At 41.2% G+C, this 20,217-nt stretch overlaps 1 protein-coding gene across 1 annotated transcript in view; it reads left to right on the top strand.

Annotated features, from left to right (window-relative positions):
* LOC150090448 (putative sodium-coupled neutral amino acid transporter 11) overlaps positions 1-20,217 on the top strand; it is a 191,664-nt gene that overhangs the window by 12,329 nt on the left and 159,118 nt on the right. Inside the window, exon 2 of the mRNA XM_090369136.1 lies at positions 3,958-4,011. Coding sequence (XP_090225262.1) covers positions 3,958-4,011 — 54 coding nt within the window. The remainder of the gene's footprint in view (positions 1-3,957; positions 4,012-20,217) is intronic.

The following is a 20,217-nucleotide window of genomic DNA, read 5'->3' as shown; positions in this document are numbered from 1 at the left end:
ATCTTGTTTTTCAGACTTCTGCTCATTTGAATAGAAGCAGTGCAAGAATCACTTCCACCTCTGCCAGTGGCTACTGTTAATCTATTAGTCCTTGTATCCCCCCCAACTAGCAGTTTTCCGACCCACCTAACACTGCCTCGACAGCATCAGCAAAAATTCTTGCACCCTTTCTATTTAAGTGTATCCCATCCCTGTAGAAGCAATCTCTCCTGTTAACAAGTACAGTCCAGGCTGAAAAAAATTCTACCCCTTGAGCCTTGCACAATCCCTCCAGGGCCGAATTGATCGACAAGGCTCTCATCATATACTCCCCTCCTATGATAGATATAAGCTAGTCTGTAGCCAAGTTACAAAGGAGATTAGGCAGGCAAAGTCAGATTATGAGAAACCTTGGCAAAGGAAGCAAAGAAAAACAGAAAAGAGTTCTTTACCTATGTAAACTCCAGAAGGAAAGGGATGAATCAGATTGGTCCACTGGATATTGATGGTTCAACAGTTGAGGATCCTGCTCAGGTGGCTAACAAACTAAACGAGTATTTTGCATCTACATTCACACATGAGTTGTTATTCAGGAAGGGGAATGCCAGAGGTGAAGTAAACTCTGGCAGTGAGCTAGATGATTTTGTAATAACTGAGAGGAAAGTGGATGAGAAATTGTTGAGGATAAACATAAAAAAGGCACCTGGGGTGGATGGGATCTATCCAGTTATATTAAAGGAGGCAGCAAAGGAAGTAAGCAAACCCCTAGCCATAATTATGAGAGCTTCTTTGAACTCAGGGGAGGTACCCATAGACTGGAGATGTGCAAATGTAACCCCAATTCACAAAGGAGGATCAAAGGCTGACCCAAGTAATTATAGACCTGTTAGTTTAACTTCTGTTCCAGGAAAATTAATGGAGGCACTGGTTAAAGAAGCACTGCAGGATCATCTAGACAAGAATTCAGTTATAACTCAGACGCAGCATGGTTTTGTTAAGGGCAGGTCTTGCCTGACCAATTTGATTGGATACTATGATGTAGTCACAAAAGAACTGGATGCAGGGAATAACTTTGATATTATATATTTGGATCTTAGAAAGGCTTTTGATACTGTTGCACATGGAAGACTGCTGCACAAATTGGAGCAGTGTGGCATTGGAGGCAAATTGCTGCTATGGATAAGGGGATGGTTGAGTGGCAGAAGACAGAGAGTGGTAATCAATGGACACTGCTCAACGTGGACTAATGTTATTAGTGGAGTTCCTCAGGGTTCAGTGTTGGGTCCGTTGTTGTTTTCGGTGTTTATGAATGATATTGATGATGGTATATCAAGTTTAATGTCCAAGTTTGCAGACGATACAAAGGTTGGCAGGGTTGTTAAGGACGCTACTGACACTATGCTGCTGCAACAGGATCTGGAAAGGATGGGCTGACAGGTGGCAAATGAAGTTTAATATTGACAAATGTAAAGTACTATGTATGGGAAACAGCAACCACAGAGCAATGTATCAACTCTGTGGTACTACACTGACAGAGGTAGAGAATAAAAAGGACCTGGGGGTAATTGTGCAGGCAGATATGAAGTTCTCTGAGCAGTGCAGACAGGCTGCAAGAGTAGCTCATGGTGTCTAGTCAATGATATACAGGAATTTTTCTAACAGGGATACGGAGGTGGTTATTCCCTAGTATAAGGCAATGGTCAGGCCACACCTTGAGTACTGTATACAGGTCTGGAGGCCTCATTTCAAGAAATATATAGAGCTGCTGGAACGAGTACAGAGAAGGGCAACAAGATTAGTGAATGCCACAAATTTAAACAGATACACTAACCATTTAAAACTGATTTAATAGAATAATAAAATAAAATGATACAAAAGACTGTAAAATAATATTTACAAAAATTTGATTATTTACAAAAAACTAATTTACAACAAAAATAAAATATGTAAATAAGTTAAAATGCAATAAAATATGAATTTAAAAGTGATAAAAACACTATTGAAGCTTTCTTTTGTCTGCTTTCTATTGTCTGCCTCCTTCCTCAGCAATAATGAAACTTAAGCGACACATCCTTAAATACTATGTTCACGGCACTTGTGGATGACCAGTTGCATACTCGGTATTCCTTTCACTTGTACCAGAACCGGAAGTGGTCTGGGGACATGGAAAACTAAAACGTTTATCTCTGGGAAAAACCACCGCCTCAAAAAGGGGGTTAAGCCTAACTGCCCTGTCTCTGTTCATGCTATTGTTGCCAGAGGATCCAATCCACAGACTTTCCAGCCAAATGGAACAAAGGGTTGCTCTTACGAAGAAAGGCTTAAGTTTTGAAAATTATAGTGTCTGGAGATTAGGCACCGGCGAGGTGATCTGATAGAGGTGTATAAAGCCTTGAATGGTTTGAGCATGCTCAAGGCCGTTGGGATTCTTCCTATTGCTCAGAATAATCACCTGAGAGGGCCTAAATTCAGATTGAAGAAAGACAGATGTAGGATAGATGTGTGGAAATTTGCCTTTAGCCAGCAGGTAGAGTTGGTTGGTTGGTGGAACAGACTTTCATTCCTTGTTGTGGAAGTTAATAGCCTAAATATATTTAAGGCTCAGCTGGACAGGTATTTCAAACGAATGGAGGGGTGAAGTGGAAGGGTTTTTTTTTTTTTTTTTTTTGGCTGATGCTGCATAAGCTTGCTTTCTTGCATCATATGCCTCTACTAATGCTAATGCTAAATCAAGACCACCTTCAGGGAAGTGAAAAATGAAATACAGATCTTGGTGTAATTGTGCAGTCAGATATGAAATTCTCTTCAGATTTCCATTGATAACAAATACAAGTAAACTAATTTTTATAATATTGTTATTTTAAAAGTTTTTACTTCTAGTTAAGTGTTATTTTGAATTTTATGTAGTTCTTAACTATATTTACTGTCTTCAGGGAAGGTTCCACAGTTAAAGATGTTCCCTCAACTGTCTAGGATACGGATTGGTGAAAGTCTGAAATTCTCTCTTTATGTTGGTTTTTGTCATCAACATGTTTCTATATTTTTTATTATCACACAGTTTTCTGTAGTTGAGGTTAATTGTATTCCACAGTTTCAAGGCATTTGTGGGAAACATCTTGTAGGAAACTGAGTTTGGTGCATTGAAAAATGGTTGATAATGGAAAGTACTTGGGGGTAATTATATAATCTGACAAAGTTTTCTGATATGAAGTGTAAGCAAGCTGCTAGGACAGTTCGTGGGATTATGTCAGTGATACGTAGCAACTTTTCCAGCTGAAACAAAAAGGAGATTATTTGACTATATAAAACAGTGGTTACACCACATCTTGAATATTGCATGCGAACTTGGAGATTTCCAATTTTAGGATATATGTGGACCTATTGGAGAAGGTACAGAAAAGACTGATGAATTGGATAAGGGTACAAAGGGTAATCTTACAAAGGAAGATGAGTTTTGTAAGGAAAAGTGTTTGAAAACAAGGCTTCTGCAGGGTGACCTGACTTGAAAGGCTCAAGTAGACTAGCTGGTTCAGCATTTTTACATTTAGTCATTCGGTATAGACAAGGGAGCATTAGTTCGTATTGAAAGAGGATAACATTGTAGAATAGACATCAAAAAATTTTCTATAAAACAGAGTGACTAAAATAAACTCCTATCTACCCTTGTGTAAGATGGAAGTTTATCTAAATTTAAGAAGGGAGTCTATAACTGCTTCAGAGTAATTGATAAATAAATTGAGGGACAGTGATAGTGTCACTTTCTTTTTTTATTATTAATTTATATTTATTATTTTTATATTAATTGATAACTATATATGCCTACTTCCGTGCATCATTTTGCTAAAGTTAATACACAATTTCTTTTCAGTGTTGTGTGGGTTCATGTGTGTGTTCATGTATATGTGGGTTCATATGTTAATAAAAAGTAGTGAATTTATAATAATTACAAACAAATCAAAATGTTTTCATTACTTTCAGGAAGGTGAAACTGGAAGTGGCAGTACTCCACATGATGATAAACAACTTATACTGGTAAAGTTAAATTTATTTTCCTTACTTTTCATTTTTATCTCTCTTAAAGTATTTGATTTAGTCGAGTGGTTTCATTCGGAGTGCGAATAACATGAAAATGATTATTATCTAGTATATACTTATTTGATAGGTGGAACAGGACCAGAATATGTCTGACAGGGCAAAGGTTGAAGACGTTGTAGAGCAGATATCATCTTTTAAGGGCACAAAAGGTGATATTGTTGTACACGTTGGCACTAATGATATTAAGAGTAGGAAACTGGCAGAATTACTTAACAATTATATGAAGAGAGCCTTGTCGATCAATTCTGCCCTGAAAAGATTGTGCAAGGCTCAAGGGGTAGAATTTTTTTCAGCGTGGTCTGTGCTTGTTAACAGAAGAGACTGCTTCTACAGGTATGAGATACACTTAAATAGAAAGGGTGCAAGAATATGCTGATGCTATCAAGGTAGTGTTAGGTGAATCGGAAAACTGCTAGCTTGGGGGGGGGATTCACAGACTAATAGATTAGCAGTAGCCGCTTGCAGAGGTGAAAGCAATTGTTGCACTGCTCCTATTGGAATGAGCAGCAGCCTGGAAAACAAGATGCAGGGTATTTTAGACATTTCTGGGAGTCATTGTGGTACAGGTAAACATATGAGTTGTGTTAGGGTAGCTAAGACTAGGAACAGGTACATGTATACTTGCATGTGCACCAATGCCAGGAGTTTGGTAAATAAATTTGATGAATTTGAGGTGTTCGTCAAAACATCGAAGGCAGATATTATTCGGATATCAGAGACGTGGTGTCACACAGATATAAGGAAGGCAGAACTGGAATTTGGGGAGTACAATGTGTACAGGAAGGATAGACACGATAGGAAGGGAGGAGGGGTTATGTTATTAGTTAAGAAACACATAAAATCCAAGGAAGTACAGCCAGTCGACATTGTTGGACAGTGCAGTGTCGAGTCAGTTTGGTGTGGCATAAGCACTAGGAGCTCAAAATAGAGAGTTGGAGTGTGCTATAGGCCTAATGACTCTGATGAGTATAATAAGAAACTGTACAGGGAAATAGAGTGGGCTGGTAAATCAGGGATTCTTAAAATGGGGGATTTTAATTTCCCAGATATTGACTGGAATATGTGGGTTGGTCACTCACACACCAGCAAGGCTTTTGTGGATTTATTGGATGATTGTTTTCTACATCAGCATGTTCGGCAGGCAACTAGATTGAGTAATACTCTGGATTTGATTATCAATAGTGATTCTTCATGCATTAAGAATCTGCAGATAAATGAACCACTAGGTAGCAGTGATCAGTGTGCTAAAGTGGGATTTACTCAAAGAGGTAATTACCATCAGGGGTAAAGGGAAGGGTTTTTGCTTTCGTAAATGCAACTACGATGGTCTGAAACAGTATTTAAATTCTAAAATTCTATACAATGGGACCAACTGATGATGTTACCTACAACAAATTCAAAATGGGAAGCATTCAAAGAACTTATCTTGGAAGCTACTAGGCTTTACATACCAAGGAATATTGTTCAAGGTTTAGGCCTAAATGGATGTCAGATGAACGAATGAGGCATATGGCAGAGACGAAAAATGCATGGGATACTTACAAATTAACACATGACACAGAAGCCTATGATAGATACAAGTTGATATGCAACCAAGTTAGAAAGCAGGTTAGGCAGGCGAAGGCAGATTACGAGAAATCCTTGGCAAGGGATGCAAAGAAAAACAGCAAAGAGTTCTTTACTTATGCAAACTCTAGAAGGAAGGGGATGAATCAGATTGGTCTACTTGATATCGATGGTTTAACTGTTGATGATCCTGCTCAGGTAGCTAATAAACTAAATGAATATTTTGCATCGATATTCACACGTGATGAGTTATTCAGCGAGGGGAATGGCAGAGGTATATTCAACTCTAGCAGTAAGCTAGATAATCTTGTAATAACTGAGAGTAAAGTGGAGGAGAAATTATTGAAGATAATCACAAGAAAGGCACCTCGGGTTGATGGGATCTATCCAGTTATTTTATAGGAGGCAGCAAAGGAAGTAAGCAAACCTTTAGCCATAATTATGAGAGCTTCCTTGGACTCAGGGGAGGTACCCATAGACTGGAGATGTGCAAATGTGATTCCAATTCACAAAGCAAGTTCAAAGGCTGACACAAGTAATTATAGACCTGTGAGTTTAACTTCTGTTCCAGGAAAATTAACGGAGGTACTGGTTAAAGAAGCACTGCAGGATCATCTAGACAAGACTTCAGTTATAGCTCGGACACAGCATGGTTTTGTTAAGGGGTAGTCTTGTCCGACCAATTTAATTGGATACTATGATGGGGTCACAAAAGAACTGGATGCAGGGAATAACTTTGATGTTATATACTTGGATCTTAGAAGGGCTTTTGATACAGTTGCACAGGGAAGACTGCTGCACAAATTGGAGCAGTGTGGCATTGGAGGCAAATTGCTGCTATGGATAAAGAGGTGGTTTAGGGGGAGAAGACAAAGAGCGGTAATCAATGGACACTGCTCATCGTGGACTAATGTTATTAGTGGAGTCCCTCAGAGTTCAGTGTTGGGTCATTATTGTTTTCTGTATTTATAAATAATGTTGATGATGGTATATCAAGCTTAACCTCCAAGTTTGCAGATGATAAAGACTGCAAACTGCTATGCTGCTGCAATAGGATCTGGAAAGGTTGAGCAGATGGGCTGAGAGGTGGCAAATGAAGTTTAACATTGACAAATGTAAAGTACTACATATGGGAAACAGCAACCGCAGAGCAACGTATCAACTCTGTGGTACTACACTGACAGTGGTAGAGAATGAAAGGGACCTGGGGGTGGTTGTGCAGGCAGATATGAAGTTCTCTGAGCAGTGCAGACGGGCTGCAAGAGTAGCTCATGGAGTATTGTCAATGATATACAAGAATTTTTCCAGCAGGGATGAGGTGATTATTCCCTTGTATAAGGCAATGGTCAGGCCACACCTTGACTACTGTATACAGGTCTGGAGGCCTCATTTCAAGAAGGATGTAGAGCTGCTGGAACGAGTACATAGAAGTGCAACAAGATTAGTGAATGGAACAAAGGGATGCTGTTACGAAGAAAGGCTTAAGTTTTGCAAATTACAGTATCTAGAGACTAGGCACCAGCGAGGTGATTTAATTGAGGTGTATAAAGCCTTGAATGGCTTGAGCATGCTCAATGCTAATGGAATTCTTCCTCTTGCTCAGAATAATCACCTGAGAGGGCATAAATTAAAATTCAGGAAAGACAGATGTAGGATAGATGTGCAGAAATCTGCCTTGAGCCAGCGGATAGTTGATTGGTGGAACAGACTTCCATCCCTTATTGTGGAAGTTGATAGGCTAAATAAATTTAAGGCTCAGCTGGACAGGTTTTTTTTTTTTTTTTTTTTTATTAGTAACGGTCGCATGGTGCAAAAAAGCCATAGGCTTTCTTGCACCATGCGAACGAACGGAGGGATGAAGTGGAAGTTTTTTTTTTTTTTTTGGCCGGCTGATGTTGCATAAGCTTGCTTTCTTGCATCATATGCCTCTACTAATGCTAAGGCTAAACGCTGTGGTACTACACTGCAGAGGTAGAGAATGAAAAGGACCTGGGGGTAATTGTGCAGGCAGATATGAAGTTTTCTGAGCAGTGCAGATGGTCTTCAAGAGTAGCTCATGGTGTCTTGTCAATGATATACAGGAATTTTTCTAGCAAGGATAAAGAGGAAAGTAAAAGGCTCAAGCTAATGGAAGTGCTGTGGCTCAGAGCAGAACTGAGGGGGGCAGTTGTACTCTGACTCACAGCCTTATAAAATGCACTGTTTGCTTGATGTTTGCAGAGCAATCGGGTACGGGACATGATACTGCCATGGGGGATGTCTTTGTGTGTGCACGATGCAAGGAGTGTATCGATATCAAGCAACAACTCGGCGTTCTTGTGGGCCTATATGAGAGCTTGAAGGACAGGGTGGATGCCCTCGAAGAAACTAAATTGAGGGGCCCATCAAGCTCTCAGCTGCCCACATCAACGCCAGAGCTTGCACTTGGGCATCACGTGACACAGAGACAACCCCCAAGGCAGAATGTGCTGGTCCCGAAGGAACTAGTAGTTGTTGGTGACTCTATTGTCAGGGAAACAGGGAACATGCTTTGTAAAAAGGATAGGTGGAACAGGACCAGGGTATGTCTGCCAAGGGCAAAGGTTGATGACGTTGTAGAGCGAATATCATCTTTTAAGGGCACAAAAGGTGATATAGTTGTACACGTTGGCACTAATGATATTAAGAGTAGGAGACCTGGCAGAATTACTTAACAAGTACAGGTCACTGTTGAACAAAAGCCGAGAATTAGGGTTGAATTTGAAAGTGTCTGCAATTCTGCCCAGACACGATAGGAGGGAGTATATGATGAGAGCTTTGTCGATCAATTCGGCCCTGGAGAGATTGTGCAAGGCTCAAGGGGTAGAATTTTTTTCAGCCTGGACTGTACTTGTTAACAGGAGAGATTGCTTCTACAGGGATGGGATACACTTAAATAGAAAGGGTGCAAGAATATTTGCTGATGCTATCGAGGCAGTGTTAGGTGGGTCGGAAAACTGCTAGCTAGGGGGGAGACAAAGACCAATAGATTGACAGTAGCCACTGTCAGAGGTGAAAGAGATTCTTGCACTGCTTCTATTAGAATGAGCAGAAGCCTGAAAAACAAGATGCATGATATTTCAGAGACTGCTGGGAGCCATTGTGGTACAAGTAAACACATGGGTTGTGTTAGGGTAGCTAAGAATAGAAACAGGTGCAGGTATACTTGCGTGTACACCAATGCTAGGAGTTTAGTAAATAAATTTGACGAATTTGAGGTATTGCTCAAAACATCAAAGGCAGATATTGTTGGAATATCAGAGACGAAGTGTCACACAGATATAAGGGATGCAGAACTGGAATTTGGGGAGTACAACGTCTACAGAAAGGATAGACAGGATAGGAAGGGGGGAGGGGTTATGCTATTAGTTAAGAAACACATAGAAACCAAGGAAGTGAACCAGTCGACATCGCTGGACAGTGCAGTGTTGAGTCAGTTTGGTGTGACATAAGCATTGGGAGATCAAAAATTGAGATAGTAGTGTGCTATAGGCCTAATGACTCTGATGAGTATAGTAAGAAACTCTACAGGGAAATAGAGTGGGCCAGTAAATCAGAGAGTCTCATAATGGGAGATTTTAATTTCCCAGATATTGACTGGAATTTGGGGGCTGGTCACTCACACACTAGCAGGGCTTTTGTGGATTTACTCGATGATTGTTTCCTACATCAGCATGTTAGGGAGGCAACTAGAGGGAGTAATACTCTTGATTTGATTATCAGCAGTGATTCTTCATGCATTAAGAATCTGCAGATAAATGAACCACTAGGTGGCAGTGATCACAGTGTGCTGAAGTGGGATTTACTCAAAGAGGTAACTACCATTAGGGGTAAAGGGAAGGATTATTGCTTCCGTAAAGGCGACTACGATGGACCGAGTCAGTATTTAAATTCTATACAGTGGGACCAACTGATGATGTTACCAACAGCAAATTCAAAATGGGAAGCATTCAAAGAACTTATCTTGGAAGCTACTAGGCTTTACATACCAACTGAGAAATATTGTTCAAGGTTTAGGCCAAAATGGATGTCAGATGAACTAATGAGGCATATGGCAGAGAAGAAAAATGCATGGGATACTTACAAATTAACACATGACACAGAAGCCTATGATAGATACAAGGTGATATGCAACCAAGTTACAAAGGAGGTTAGGCAGGCGAAGGCAGATTACGAGAAATCCTTGGCAAGGGATGCAAAGAAAAACAGCAAAGAGTTCTTTACTTATGTAAACTCTAGAAGGAAGGGGATGAATCAGATTGGTCCACTTGATATTGATGGGTCAACTGTTGATGATCCTGCTTAGGTAGCTAACAAACTAAATGAATATTTTGCATCGACATTCACACATGAGGAGTTATTCAGCGAGGGGAATGCCAGAGGTGTATTCAACTCTAGCAGTAAGCTACAGATTCTTGAAATAACTGGGACTAAAGTGGAGGAGAAACTGTTCAAGATAAACACAAGAAAGGCACCCGGGGTGGATGGGATCTATCCAGTTATATTAAAGGAGGCAGCAAAGGTAGTAAGCAAACCCTTAGCCATAATTATGAGAGCTTCCTTGGACTCAGGGGAGGTACCCATAGACTGGAAATGTGCAAATGTGACCCCAATTCACAAAGGAGGATCAAAGGCTGACACAAGTAATTATAGACCTGTGAGCTTAACTTCTGTTCCAGGAAAATTAATGGAGGCACTGGTTAAAGAAGCACTGCAGGATCATTTAGACAAGACTTCAGTTATAGCTCGGACACAGCATGGCTTTGTTAAGGGGAAGTCTTGCCTTACCAATTTGATTGGATACTATGATGCAGTCACAAAAGAACTGGATGCAGGGAATAGCTTTGATATTATATACTTGGATCTTAGAAAGGCTTTTGATACTGTTGCACATGGAAGACTGCTACACAAATTGGAGCAGTGTGACATTGGAGGCAAATTGCTGCTATGTATAAAGGGGTGGTTGAGGGGGAGAAGACAGAGAGTGGTAATCAATGGACACTGCTCATCGTGGACTAATGTTATTAGTGGAGTCCCTCAGGGCTCAGTGTTGGGTCCATTATTGTTTTCTGTATTTATAAACGATATTGATGATGGTATATCATGCTTAATGTCCAAGTTTGCAGATGATACAAAGGTTGGCAGGGTTGTCAAGGACACTACTGACACTGTGCTGCTGCAACAGGATCTGGAAAGGTTGAGCAGATGGGCTGAGAGGTGGCAAATGAAGTTTAACATTGACAAATGTAAAGTACTACACATGGGAAACAGCAACCCCAGTGCAATGTATCAACTCTGTGGGACTACACTGACAGTGGTAGAGAATGAAAGGGACTTGGGGTTGGTTGTGCAGGCAGATATGAAGTTCTCTGAGCAGTGCATACGGGTTGCAAGAGTAGCTCATGGAGTATTGTCAATGATATACAGGAATTTTTCCAGCAGGGATAAGGAGGTGATTATTCCCTTGTATAAGGCAATGGTCAGGCCACATCTAGAGTACTGTATACAGGTCTGGAGGCCTCATTTCAAGAAGGATGTAGAGCTGCTGGAATGAGTACAGAGAAGGGCAACAAGATTAGTGAATGGAACAAAGGGGTGCTCTTACGAAGAAAGGCTTAAGTTTTGCAAATTACAGTGTCTGGAGACTAGGCACCAGCGAGGTGATCCGATAGAGGTGTATAACGCCTTGAATGGTTTGAGTATGCTCAATGCTGATGGGATTCTTCCTGTAGCTCAGAATAATCACCTGAGAGTCATAAATTCAAATTGAGGAAAGACAGATGTAGGATAGACGTGTGGAAATTTGCCTTTAGCCAGCGGGTGGTTGGTTGGTGGAACAGACTTCCATCCCTTGTAGTGGAGGTTGATAGCCTAAATAAGTTTAAGGCTCAGCTGGACAGGTATTTTGAACGAACAGAGGGGTGAAGTGGGTTTTTTTTTTTTTTTTTTTTTGGCTGATGCTGCATAAGCTTGCTTTCTTGCATCAAATGCCTCTACTAATGCTAATGCTAAAAGTGATTAGTGGAGTTGGGAGAACGGTAGAGACAACAGATGAATTTGACACAATGAGGTAGAGAGATTTTAAGCCAGGCAAGATCAAAGAGAGGAGATTCCAAATTGCCAAGTCTCTGACAGTGAATATCAGAACGGACATATGCACAAGTACCACCTTTGAGGCGAAAGGAATCATAAAGCGAATAATTTGGGCATCTGAGATGAGCAGTAGTTGAATCAACCGATAACTGAAATTCTTTCAGAAAAAGTACATTCTGTTTGTCAGACTGTAAGTCGAAATGGACACCGTTGAGATTAGAATTGAGACCACGTATATTTGTGAAATGAATTAAGAAGTGCTTGGGAGGTTTAGATCTTTTCGCAGATAAGCTTGCTCTATTAGTTTGACAATTCGTGGTGTATTCAATGGTAAGAAAAAGTGGGTGGGACATGCTGTATGAAGTAATGAAATTTTTGGATATGGTGTACACGTGGTAAAAATATACCCAGATCCTTGACATAACGTGGCCTCGACAATGCTCCCCGCATACACACTACTCGGACTCCCTCCAATCACTATCTGGCAGAGTAGAGGTAGCAAGATTATACACTAGCTGATCCAGAAGCCTCCTAGAGAGTTACCAATAGGTTCGGTCCCGTGTACTAACTAGCGGCCAGCGATGCGAACACCGTTTTAGAGCTGTACCCTTGAAATGTAAGGAATATTGGATCTCGCCACGACGTTCATCACAACCTCAAAAGTCATCAATCATTCTGCATGATGAAAGAGATAGGGAAGGGTTGACCGGAACTTAGCTCTAGAGACTAAACATGGGTTCCACCACTTCAAGCCTCCAATAAGCAAAGTGGTGGTATTTCACCGGTTGATGAGAGTCATCTACACCTAGTACTGCCTGGTAACATAGAGGGGCGGCGTTCCTCCATGTGGTGTGGGCGCCACACCTCGACCCCTGCTTACGTTGGTTCACACCTGGGTGGTCACCCACCATGTACTTGTGCATGGAGGTTATACACAGGATTACTAACAGTCCCACCATCGTGAAGGTGCAAGCAGAGGATTTGGCTGTCAGAGACCGTCCGGACTTTGCCGAAATTGGTCCACTTGACTTGAGTGTCACCCGAATATCAGTTCCATCAGCGTTTTTAGACTCCCAGGTAGCAAGTGCGGCTTGTCTGGCTTATCTGACAGAATGTCTGTGACAACCTCAAGGACCTCTCCTTGCACCATATAGCTAATAATAATAAAAACTTTTTCAGTAGAAGTGAGTAAATTTCCTGTGTGCCTTGAATACTGATCATTAAATTTATTTAGCTGCTTTTAAAATACTCCATAGTTTTGGACAATAAATTCTTGTGTTTCGTAGAAAAATGATGCTGCAATTTACTTGGCACCATTGATTCATTCAACAATTTTAAACCACATAACGACTGAGGACAGTCTTGGGTACCAGCATAAGAAAATCCATCACCAAATAATTGTCATTATATTTACGAAAACATATTTTCTTCTTTTTTTATGATGATGGTTGCTCGTTTTTGATTTTGTCATTTTCTCCAAGCTCATTATCAAGTTGCCTCTTCTGCTTTTCTTTCACTATATATTTATTGATCACTAATTTTTTTTTTTTTTTTTGTCCTTGCCTTTTCCCATTATATATATATGGGATCAGTGTTTTTTATTGTTTTGGCATGAAATTTTTTGTTTTACAGCCGGATGCCCTTCCTGACACCAACCCTCACCCTTTATCCGGGCTGGGGATATGTGGTGGTCATTCCCTGACCTTCCACATCCTCCATATTTGGTGGTCACGGGCTTGAACCCCAGTCTAATCAAGAAGCGTGTGCTACGCACTACTGCTCCTGTCCACCTGGCTACGGAGGCACCTTTGTCCATCACTAATAATTTCTAAAAAAAATTAAAGTACTTTTAGTAAATTTTTTTTTTTTTTTTTTTTTTTTTCCCCGCTTTTTCCCATTATATATGGGGACAGCGTTTTTATTGTTTTGGCCTGAAGATTTTGCGGCCAGATACCCTTCCTGAAGCCAACCCTCAGGGCCGGGGATATGCAGTGGTCATTCCCTGACCTTCCGCATCCTCCGTGTTTGGTGGTCACGGGCTCGAACCCCAGTCTAATCAAGCAGCGTGTGCTACGCACTACTGCTCCTGCCCACCTGGCTACGGAGGCACCACTTCTAGTAACTAATACAGTTAATTGAAAATACCTGTTCTATACGAATAACTGAATTAGCATTAGCATTAGCATTAGTAGAGGCATTTGATGCAAGAAAGCAAGCTTATGCAGCATCAGCCAAAAAAAAAAAAAAACCCACTTCCACTTCACCCCTCTGTTCGTTCAAAATACCTGTCCAGCTGAGCCTTAAACTTATTTAGGCTATCAACCTCCACCACAAGGGATGGAAGTCTGTTCCACCAACCAACCACCCGCTGGCTAAAGGCAAATTTCCGCACGTCTATCCTACATCTGTCTTTCCTCAATTTGAATTTATGCCCTCTCAGGTGATTTTTCTGAGCTAGAGGAAGAATCCCATCAGCATTGAGCATGCTTAAACCATTCAAGGCTTTATACACCTCTATATAGGAAGGGGGAGGGGGATAGGAAGGGGGGAGGGGTTATGCTATTAGTTAAGAAACACATAAAAACCAAGGAAGTGAAGCCAGTCGACATTGCTGGACAGTGCAGTGTTGAGTCAGTTTGGTGTGACATAAGCATTGGGAGATCAAAATTGAGAGTAGGAGTGTGCTATAGGCCTAATGACTCTGATGAGTATAATAAGGAACTGTACAGGGAAATAGAGTGGGCCAGTAAATCAGAGAGTCTTATAATGGGAGATTTTAATTTCCCAGATATTGACTGGAATTTGGGGGCTGATTACTCACACACTAGCAGGGCTTTTGTGGATTTATTGGATGATTGTTTTCTATATCAGCATGTTCAGGAGGCAACTAGAGGGAGTAATACTCTTGATTTGATTATCAGCAGTGATTCTTCATGCATTAAGAATCTGCAGATAAATGAACCACTAGGTGGCAGTGATCACAGTGTGCTGAAGTGGGATTTACTGAAAGAGGTAACTACCATTAGGGGTAAAGGGAAGGGTTATTGCTTCCGTAAAGGCGACTACGATGGACTGAGACAGTATTTAAATTCTATACAGTGGGACCAACTGATGATGTTACCAACAGCAAATTCAAAATGGGAAGCATTCAAAGAACATATCTTGGAAGCTACTAGGCGTTACATACCAACTAAGAAATATTGTTCAAGGTTTAGGCCAAAATGGATGTCAGATGAACTAATGAGGCATATGGCAGAGAAGTAAAATGCATGGGATACTTACAAATTAACACATGACACAGAAGCCTATGATAGATACAAGTTGATATGCAACCAAGTTACAAAGGAGGTTAGGCAGGCGAAGGCAGATTACGAGAAATCCTTGGCAAGGGATGCAAAGAAAAACAGCAAAGAGTTCTTTACTTATGTAAACTCTAGAAGGAAGGGGATGAATCAGATTGGTCCACTTGATATTGATGGGTCAACTGTTGATGATCCTGCTCAGGTAGCTAACAAACTAAATGAATATTCTGCATCGACATTCACACATGAGGAGTTATTCAGCGAGGGGAATGCCAGAGGTGTATTCAACTCTAGCAGTAAGCTACAGAATCTTGAAATAACTGGGAGTAAAGTGGAGGAGAAACTGTTGAAGATAAACACAAGAAAGGCACCCGGGGTGGATGGGATCTATCCAGTTATATTAAAGGAGGCAGCAAAGGAAGTAAGCAAACCCTTAGCCATAATTATGAGAGCTTCCTTGGACTCAGGGGAGGTACCCATAGACTGGAAATGTGCAAATGTGACCCCAATTCACAAAGGAGGATCAAAGGCTGACACAAGTAACTATAGACCTGTGAGCTTAACTTCTGTTCCAGGAAAATTAATGGAGGCACTGGTTAAAGAAGCACTGCAGGATCATTTAGACAAGACTTCAGTTATAGCTCAGACACAGCATGGTTTTGTTAAGGGGAAGTCTTGCCTGACCAACTTGATTGGATACTATGATGCAGTCACAAAAGAACTGGATGCAGGGAATAACTTTGATATTATATACTTGGATCTTAGAAAGGCTTTTGATACTGTTGCACATGGAAGACTGCTACACAAATTGGAGCAGTGTGACATTGGAGGCAAATTGCTGCTATGGATAAAGGGGTGGTTGAGTGGGAGAAGACAGAGAGTGGTAATCAATGGACACTGCTCATCGTGGACTAATGTTATTAGTGGAGTCCCTCAGGGCTCAGTGTTGGGTCCATTATTGTTTTCTGTATTTATAAATGATATTGATGATGGTATATCAAGCTTAATGTCCAAGTTTGCAGATGATACAAAGGTTGGCAGGGTTGTCAAGGACACTACTGACACTACACTGCTGCAACAGGATCTGGAAAGGTTGAGCAGATGGGCTGAGAGGTGGCAAATGAAGTTTAACATTGACAAATGTAAAGTACTACACATGGGAAACAGCAACCCCAGGGCAACGTATCAACTCTGTGGTACTACACTGACAGTGGTAGAGAATGAAAGGGACTTGGGGGTGATTGTGCAGGCAGATATGAAGTTCTCTGAGCAGTGCAGACGGGCTGCAAGAGTAGCTCATGGAGTATTGTCAATGATATACAGGAATTTTTCCAGCAGGGATAAGGAGGTGATTATTCCATTGTATAAGGCAATGGTCAGGCCACACCTAGAGTACTGTATACAGGTCTGGAGGCCTCATTTCAAGAAGGATGTAGAGCTGCTGGAACGAGTACAGAGAAGGGCAACAAGATTAGTGAATGGAACAAAGGGGTGCTCTTACGAGGAAAGGCTTAAGTTTTGCAAATTACAGTGTCTGGAAACTAGGCACCAGCGAGGTGATCTGATAGAGGTGTATAAAGCCTTGAATGGTTTAAGCATGCTCAATGCTGATGGGATTAGCATTAGCATTAGTAGAGGCATATGATGCAAGAAAGCAAGCTTATTCAGCATCAGCCAAAAAAAAAAAAAAAAACCCTCTCCCATTTCACCCCTCCGTTCGTTCGAAATACATGTCCAGTTGAGCTTTAAATTTGTTTAGGCTATCAACTTCAACAACAAGTGATGGAAGTCGGTTCCACCAACCAACCACCCGCTGGCCAAAGGCAAATTTCCGCACATCTATCCGACATCCGTCCTTCCTCAATTTGAATTTATGCCCTCTGAGGTGATTATTCTGAGAAAGATGAAGAATCCCATTGGCATTGAGCATGCTCAAACCATTCAAAGCCTTATACACCTCTATCAGATCACCTCGCCGGTGCCTAGTCTCCAGACTCTGTAATTTGCAAAACTTAAGCCTTTCTTCGTAAGAGCAACCCTTTGTTCCATTTACTAATCTTGTTGCCCTTCTCTGTACCCGTTCCAGCAGCTCTACATCCTTCTTGAAATGAGGCCTCCAGACCTGTATACAGTACTCAAGATGTGGCCTAACCATTGCCTTATACAAGGGAATAATCACCTCCTTATCCCTGCTAGAAAAATTCCTGTATATCATTGACAAGACACCATGAGCTACTCTTGCAGCTCGTCTGCACTGCTCAGAGAACTTCATATCTGCCTGCACAATTACCCCCAGGTCCTTTTCATTCTCCACTACTGTCAGTGTAGTACCGCAGAGTTGATACATTGCTCTGGGGTTACTGTTACCCATATGTAGTACTTTACATTTGTCAATGTTAAACTTCATTTGCCACCTCTCAGCCCATCTGTTCAACCTTTCCAGATCCTGTTGCAGCAGCATAGCGTCAGTAGTGTCCTTAACGACCCTGCCAACCTTTGTATCATCTGCAAACTTAGACATTAAACTTGATATCCCATCATCAATATCATTCATAAACACCGAAAACAACAATGGACCCAACACTGAACCTTGAGGAACTCCACTAATAACATTAGTCCACGTTGAGCAGTGTCCATTGATTACCACTCTCTGTCTTCTGCCACTCAACCATCCCCTTATCCATAGCAGCAATTTGCCTCCAATGCCACACTGCTCCAATTTGTGCAGCAGTCTTCCATGTGCAACAGTATCAAAAGCCTTTCTAAGATCCAAATATATAATATCAAAGTTATTCCCTGCATCCAGTTCTTTTGTGACTACATCATAGTATCCAATCAAATTGGTCAGGCAAGACCTGCCCTTAACAAAACCATGCTGCGTCTGAGCTATAACGGAATTCTTGTCTAGATGATCCTGCAGTGCTTCTTTAACCAGTGCCTCCATTAATTTACCTGGAACAGAAGTTAAACTAACAGGTCTATAATTACTTGTGTCAGCCTTTGATCCTCCTTTGTGAATTGGGGTTACATTTGCACATCTCCAGTCTATGGGTACCTCCCCTGAGTCCAAAGAAGCTCTCATAATTATGGCTAGGGGTTTGCATACTTCCTTTGCTGCCTCCTTTAATATAACTGGATAGATCCCATCCACCCCAGGTGCCTTTTTTATGTTTATCCTCAACAATCTCTCCTCCACTTTCCTCTCAGTTATTACAAAATCATCCAGCTCACTGCCAGTGTTTACTTTACCTACATCATTCTCCTTCCTGAATAACTCCTCATGCGTGAATGTAGATGCAAAAAAACTCGTTTAGATTGTTAGCCACCTGAGCAGGATCCTCAACTGTTGAACCATCAATATCCAGTGGACCAATCTGATTCATCCCTTTCCTTCTCGAGTTCAAGTATGTAAAGAACTCCTTTCTGTTTTTCTTTGCATCCTTTGCCAAGGATTTTTCGTAGTCTGCCTTTGCCTGCCTAATCTCCTTTGTGACTTGGTTACAGACCAACTTATATCTATCATAGGCTTCCATGTCACCCATTAATTTGTATGTATCCCATGCATTTTTCTTCTCTGCCACATGTCTCATTAGTCCATCTGACAACCATTTAGGCCTAAACCCTGAACAATATTTCTTAGTTGGTATGTAAAGCCTGGTAGCCACCAAGATTAGTTCCTTGACTGCTTCACATTTTGAGTTTGCTGTTGGTAACATCATCAGTTGGTCCCACTGTATAGAATTTAAATACTGTCTCAGACCATCATAGTCGCCTTTACGAAAACAAAAACCCTTCCCTTTACCTCTGATGGTAGTTACCTCCTTGAGTAAATCCCACTTCAACACACTGTGATCACTGCCACCTAGTGGTTCATTTATCTGCAGGTTCTTAATGCATGAAGAATCACTACTGATAATCAGATCAAGAGTATTGCTCCCTCTTCTTGCCTCACGAACATGCTGATGTAGAAAACAATCATCCAATAAATCCACAAAAGCCTTGCTAGTGTGCGAGTGACCAACCCACAAATTCCAGTCAATATCTGGGAAATTAAAATCCCCCATTATAAGACTCTCTGATTTACTGGCCCACTCTATTTCCCTGTACAATATATTTTTATACTCATCAGAGTCATCAGGCCTATAGCACACTCCTACTCTCAATTTTGATTTTCCTATGCTTATGTCACACCAAACTGACTTGACACTGCCCTGTCCAGCGATGTCAATTGGCTTCACTTCCTTTGACTTTGTGTTTCTTAATTAATAGCATAACCCCTCCTCCCCTCCTGTCCTGTCTATCCTTTCTATATACATTGTATTCCCCAAATTCCAGTTCCGCATTACTTATATCTGTGTGACACCACGTCTCTGATATCCCAACAATATCTGCCTTTGATGTTTTGAGCAATACCTCAAATTCATCAAATTTATTTACCAAACTCCTAGCATTGGTGTACACGCAGGTATACATGCACCTGTTTCTATTCTTAGCTACCCTAACACAACCCATGTGTTTACTTGTAACGCAATGACTACCAGCAGTCTCTGAAATATCCTGCATCTTGTTTTTCAGACTTCTGCTCATTTGAATAGAAGCAGTGCAAGAATCACTTCCACCTCTGCCAGTGGCTACTGTTAATCTATTAGTCCTTGTATCCCCCCCAACTAGCAGTTTTCCGACCCACCTAACACTGCCTCGACAGCATCAGCAAAAATTCTTGCACCCTTTCTATTTAAGTGTATCCCATCCCTGTAGAAGCAATCTCTCCTGTTAACAAGTACAGTCCAGGCTGAAAAAAATTCTACCCCTTGAGCCTTGCACAATCCCTCCAGGGCCGAATTGATCGACAAGGCTCTCATCATATACTCCCTCCTATCGTGTCTGGGCAGAATTGCAGACACTTTCAAGTTCAACCCTAATTCACGGCTTTTTTTCAACAGTGACCTGTACTTGCTAAGTAATTCCGCCGGTCTCCTACTCTTAATATCATTAGTGCCAACGTGTACAACTATATCACCTTTTGTGCCCTCTAGCTCAGAAAAATCACCTGAGAGGGCATAAATTCAAACTGAGGAAAGACAGATGTAGGATAGACGTGCGGAAATTTGCCTTTAGCCAGCGGGTGGTTGGTTGGTGGAACAGACTGCCATCCCTTGTGGTG

The sequence above is a fragment of the Mastigoproctus giganteus genome, chromosome 2 (genome assembly GCF_048544385.1).
Source record: "Mastigoproctus giganteus isolate SK-2022 chromosome 2, ASM4854438v1, whole genome shotgun sequence".
Taxonomy (NCBI): Eukaryota; Metazoa; Arthropoda; class Arachnida; order Uropygi; family Thelyphonidae; genus Mastigoproctus; species Mastigoproctus giganteus.
The sequence above is the reverse complement of the archived record's forward strand: the minus strand, read 5'-3'. Positions and strand labels throughout refer to the sequence as shown.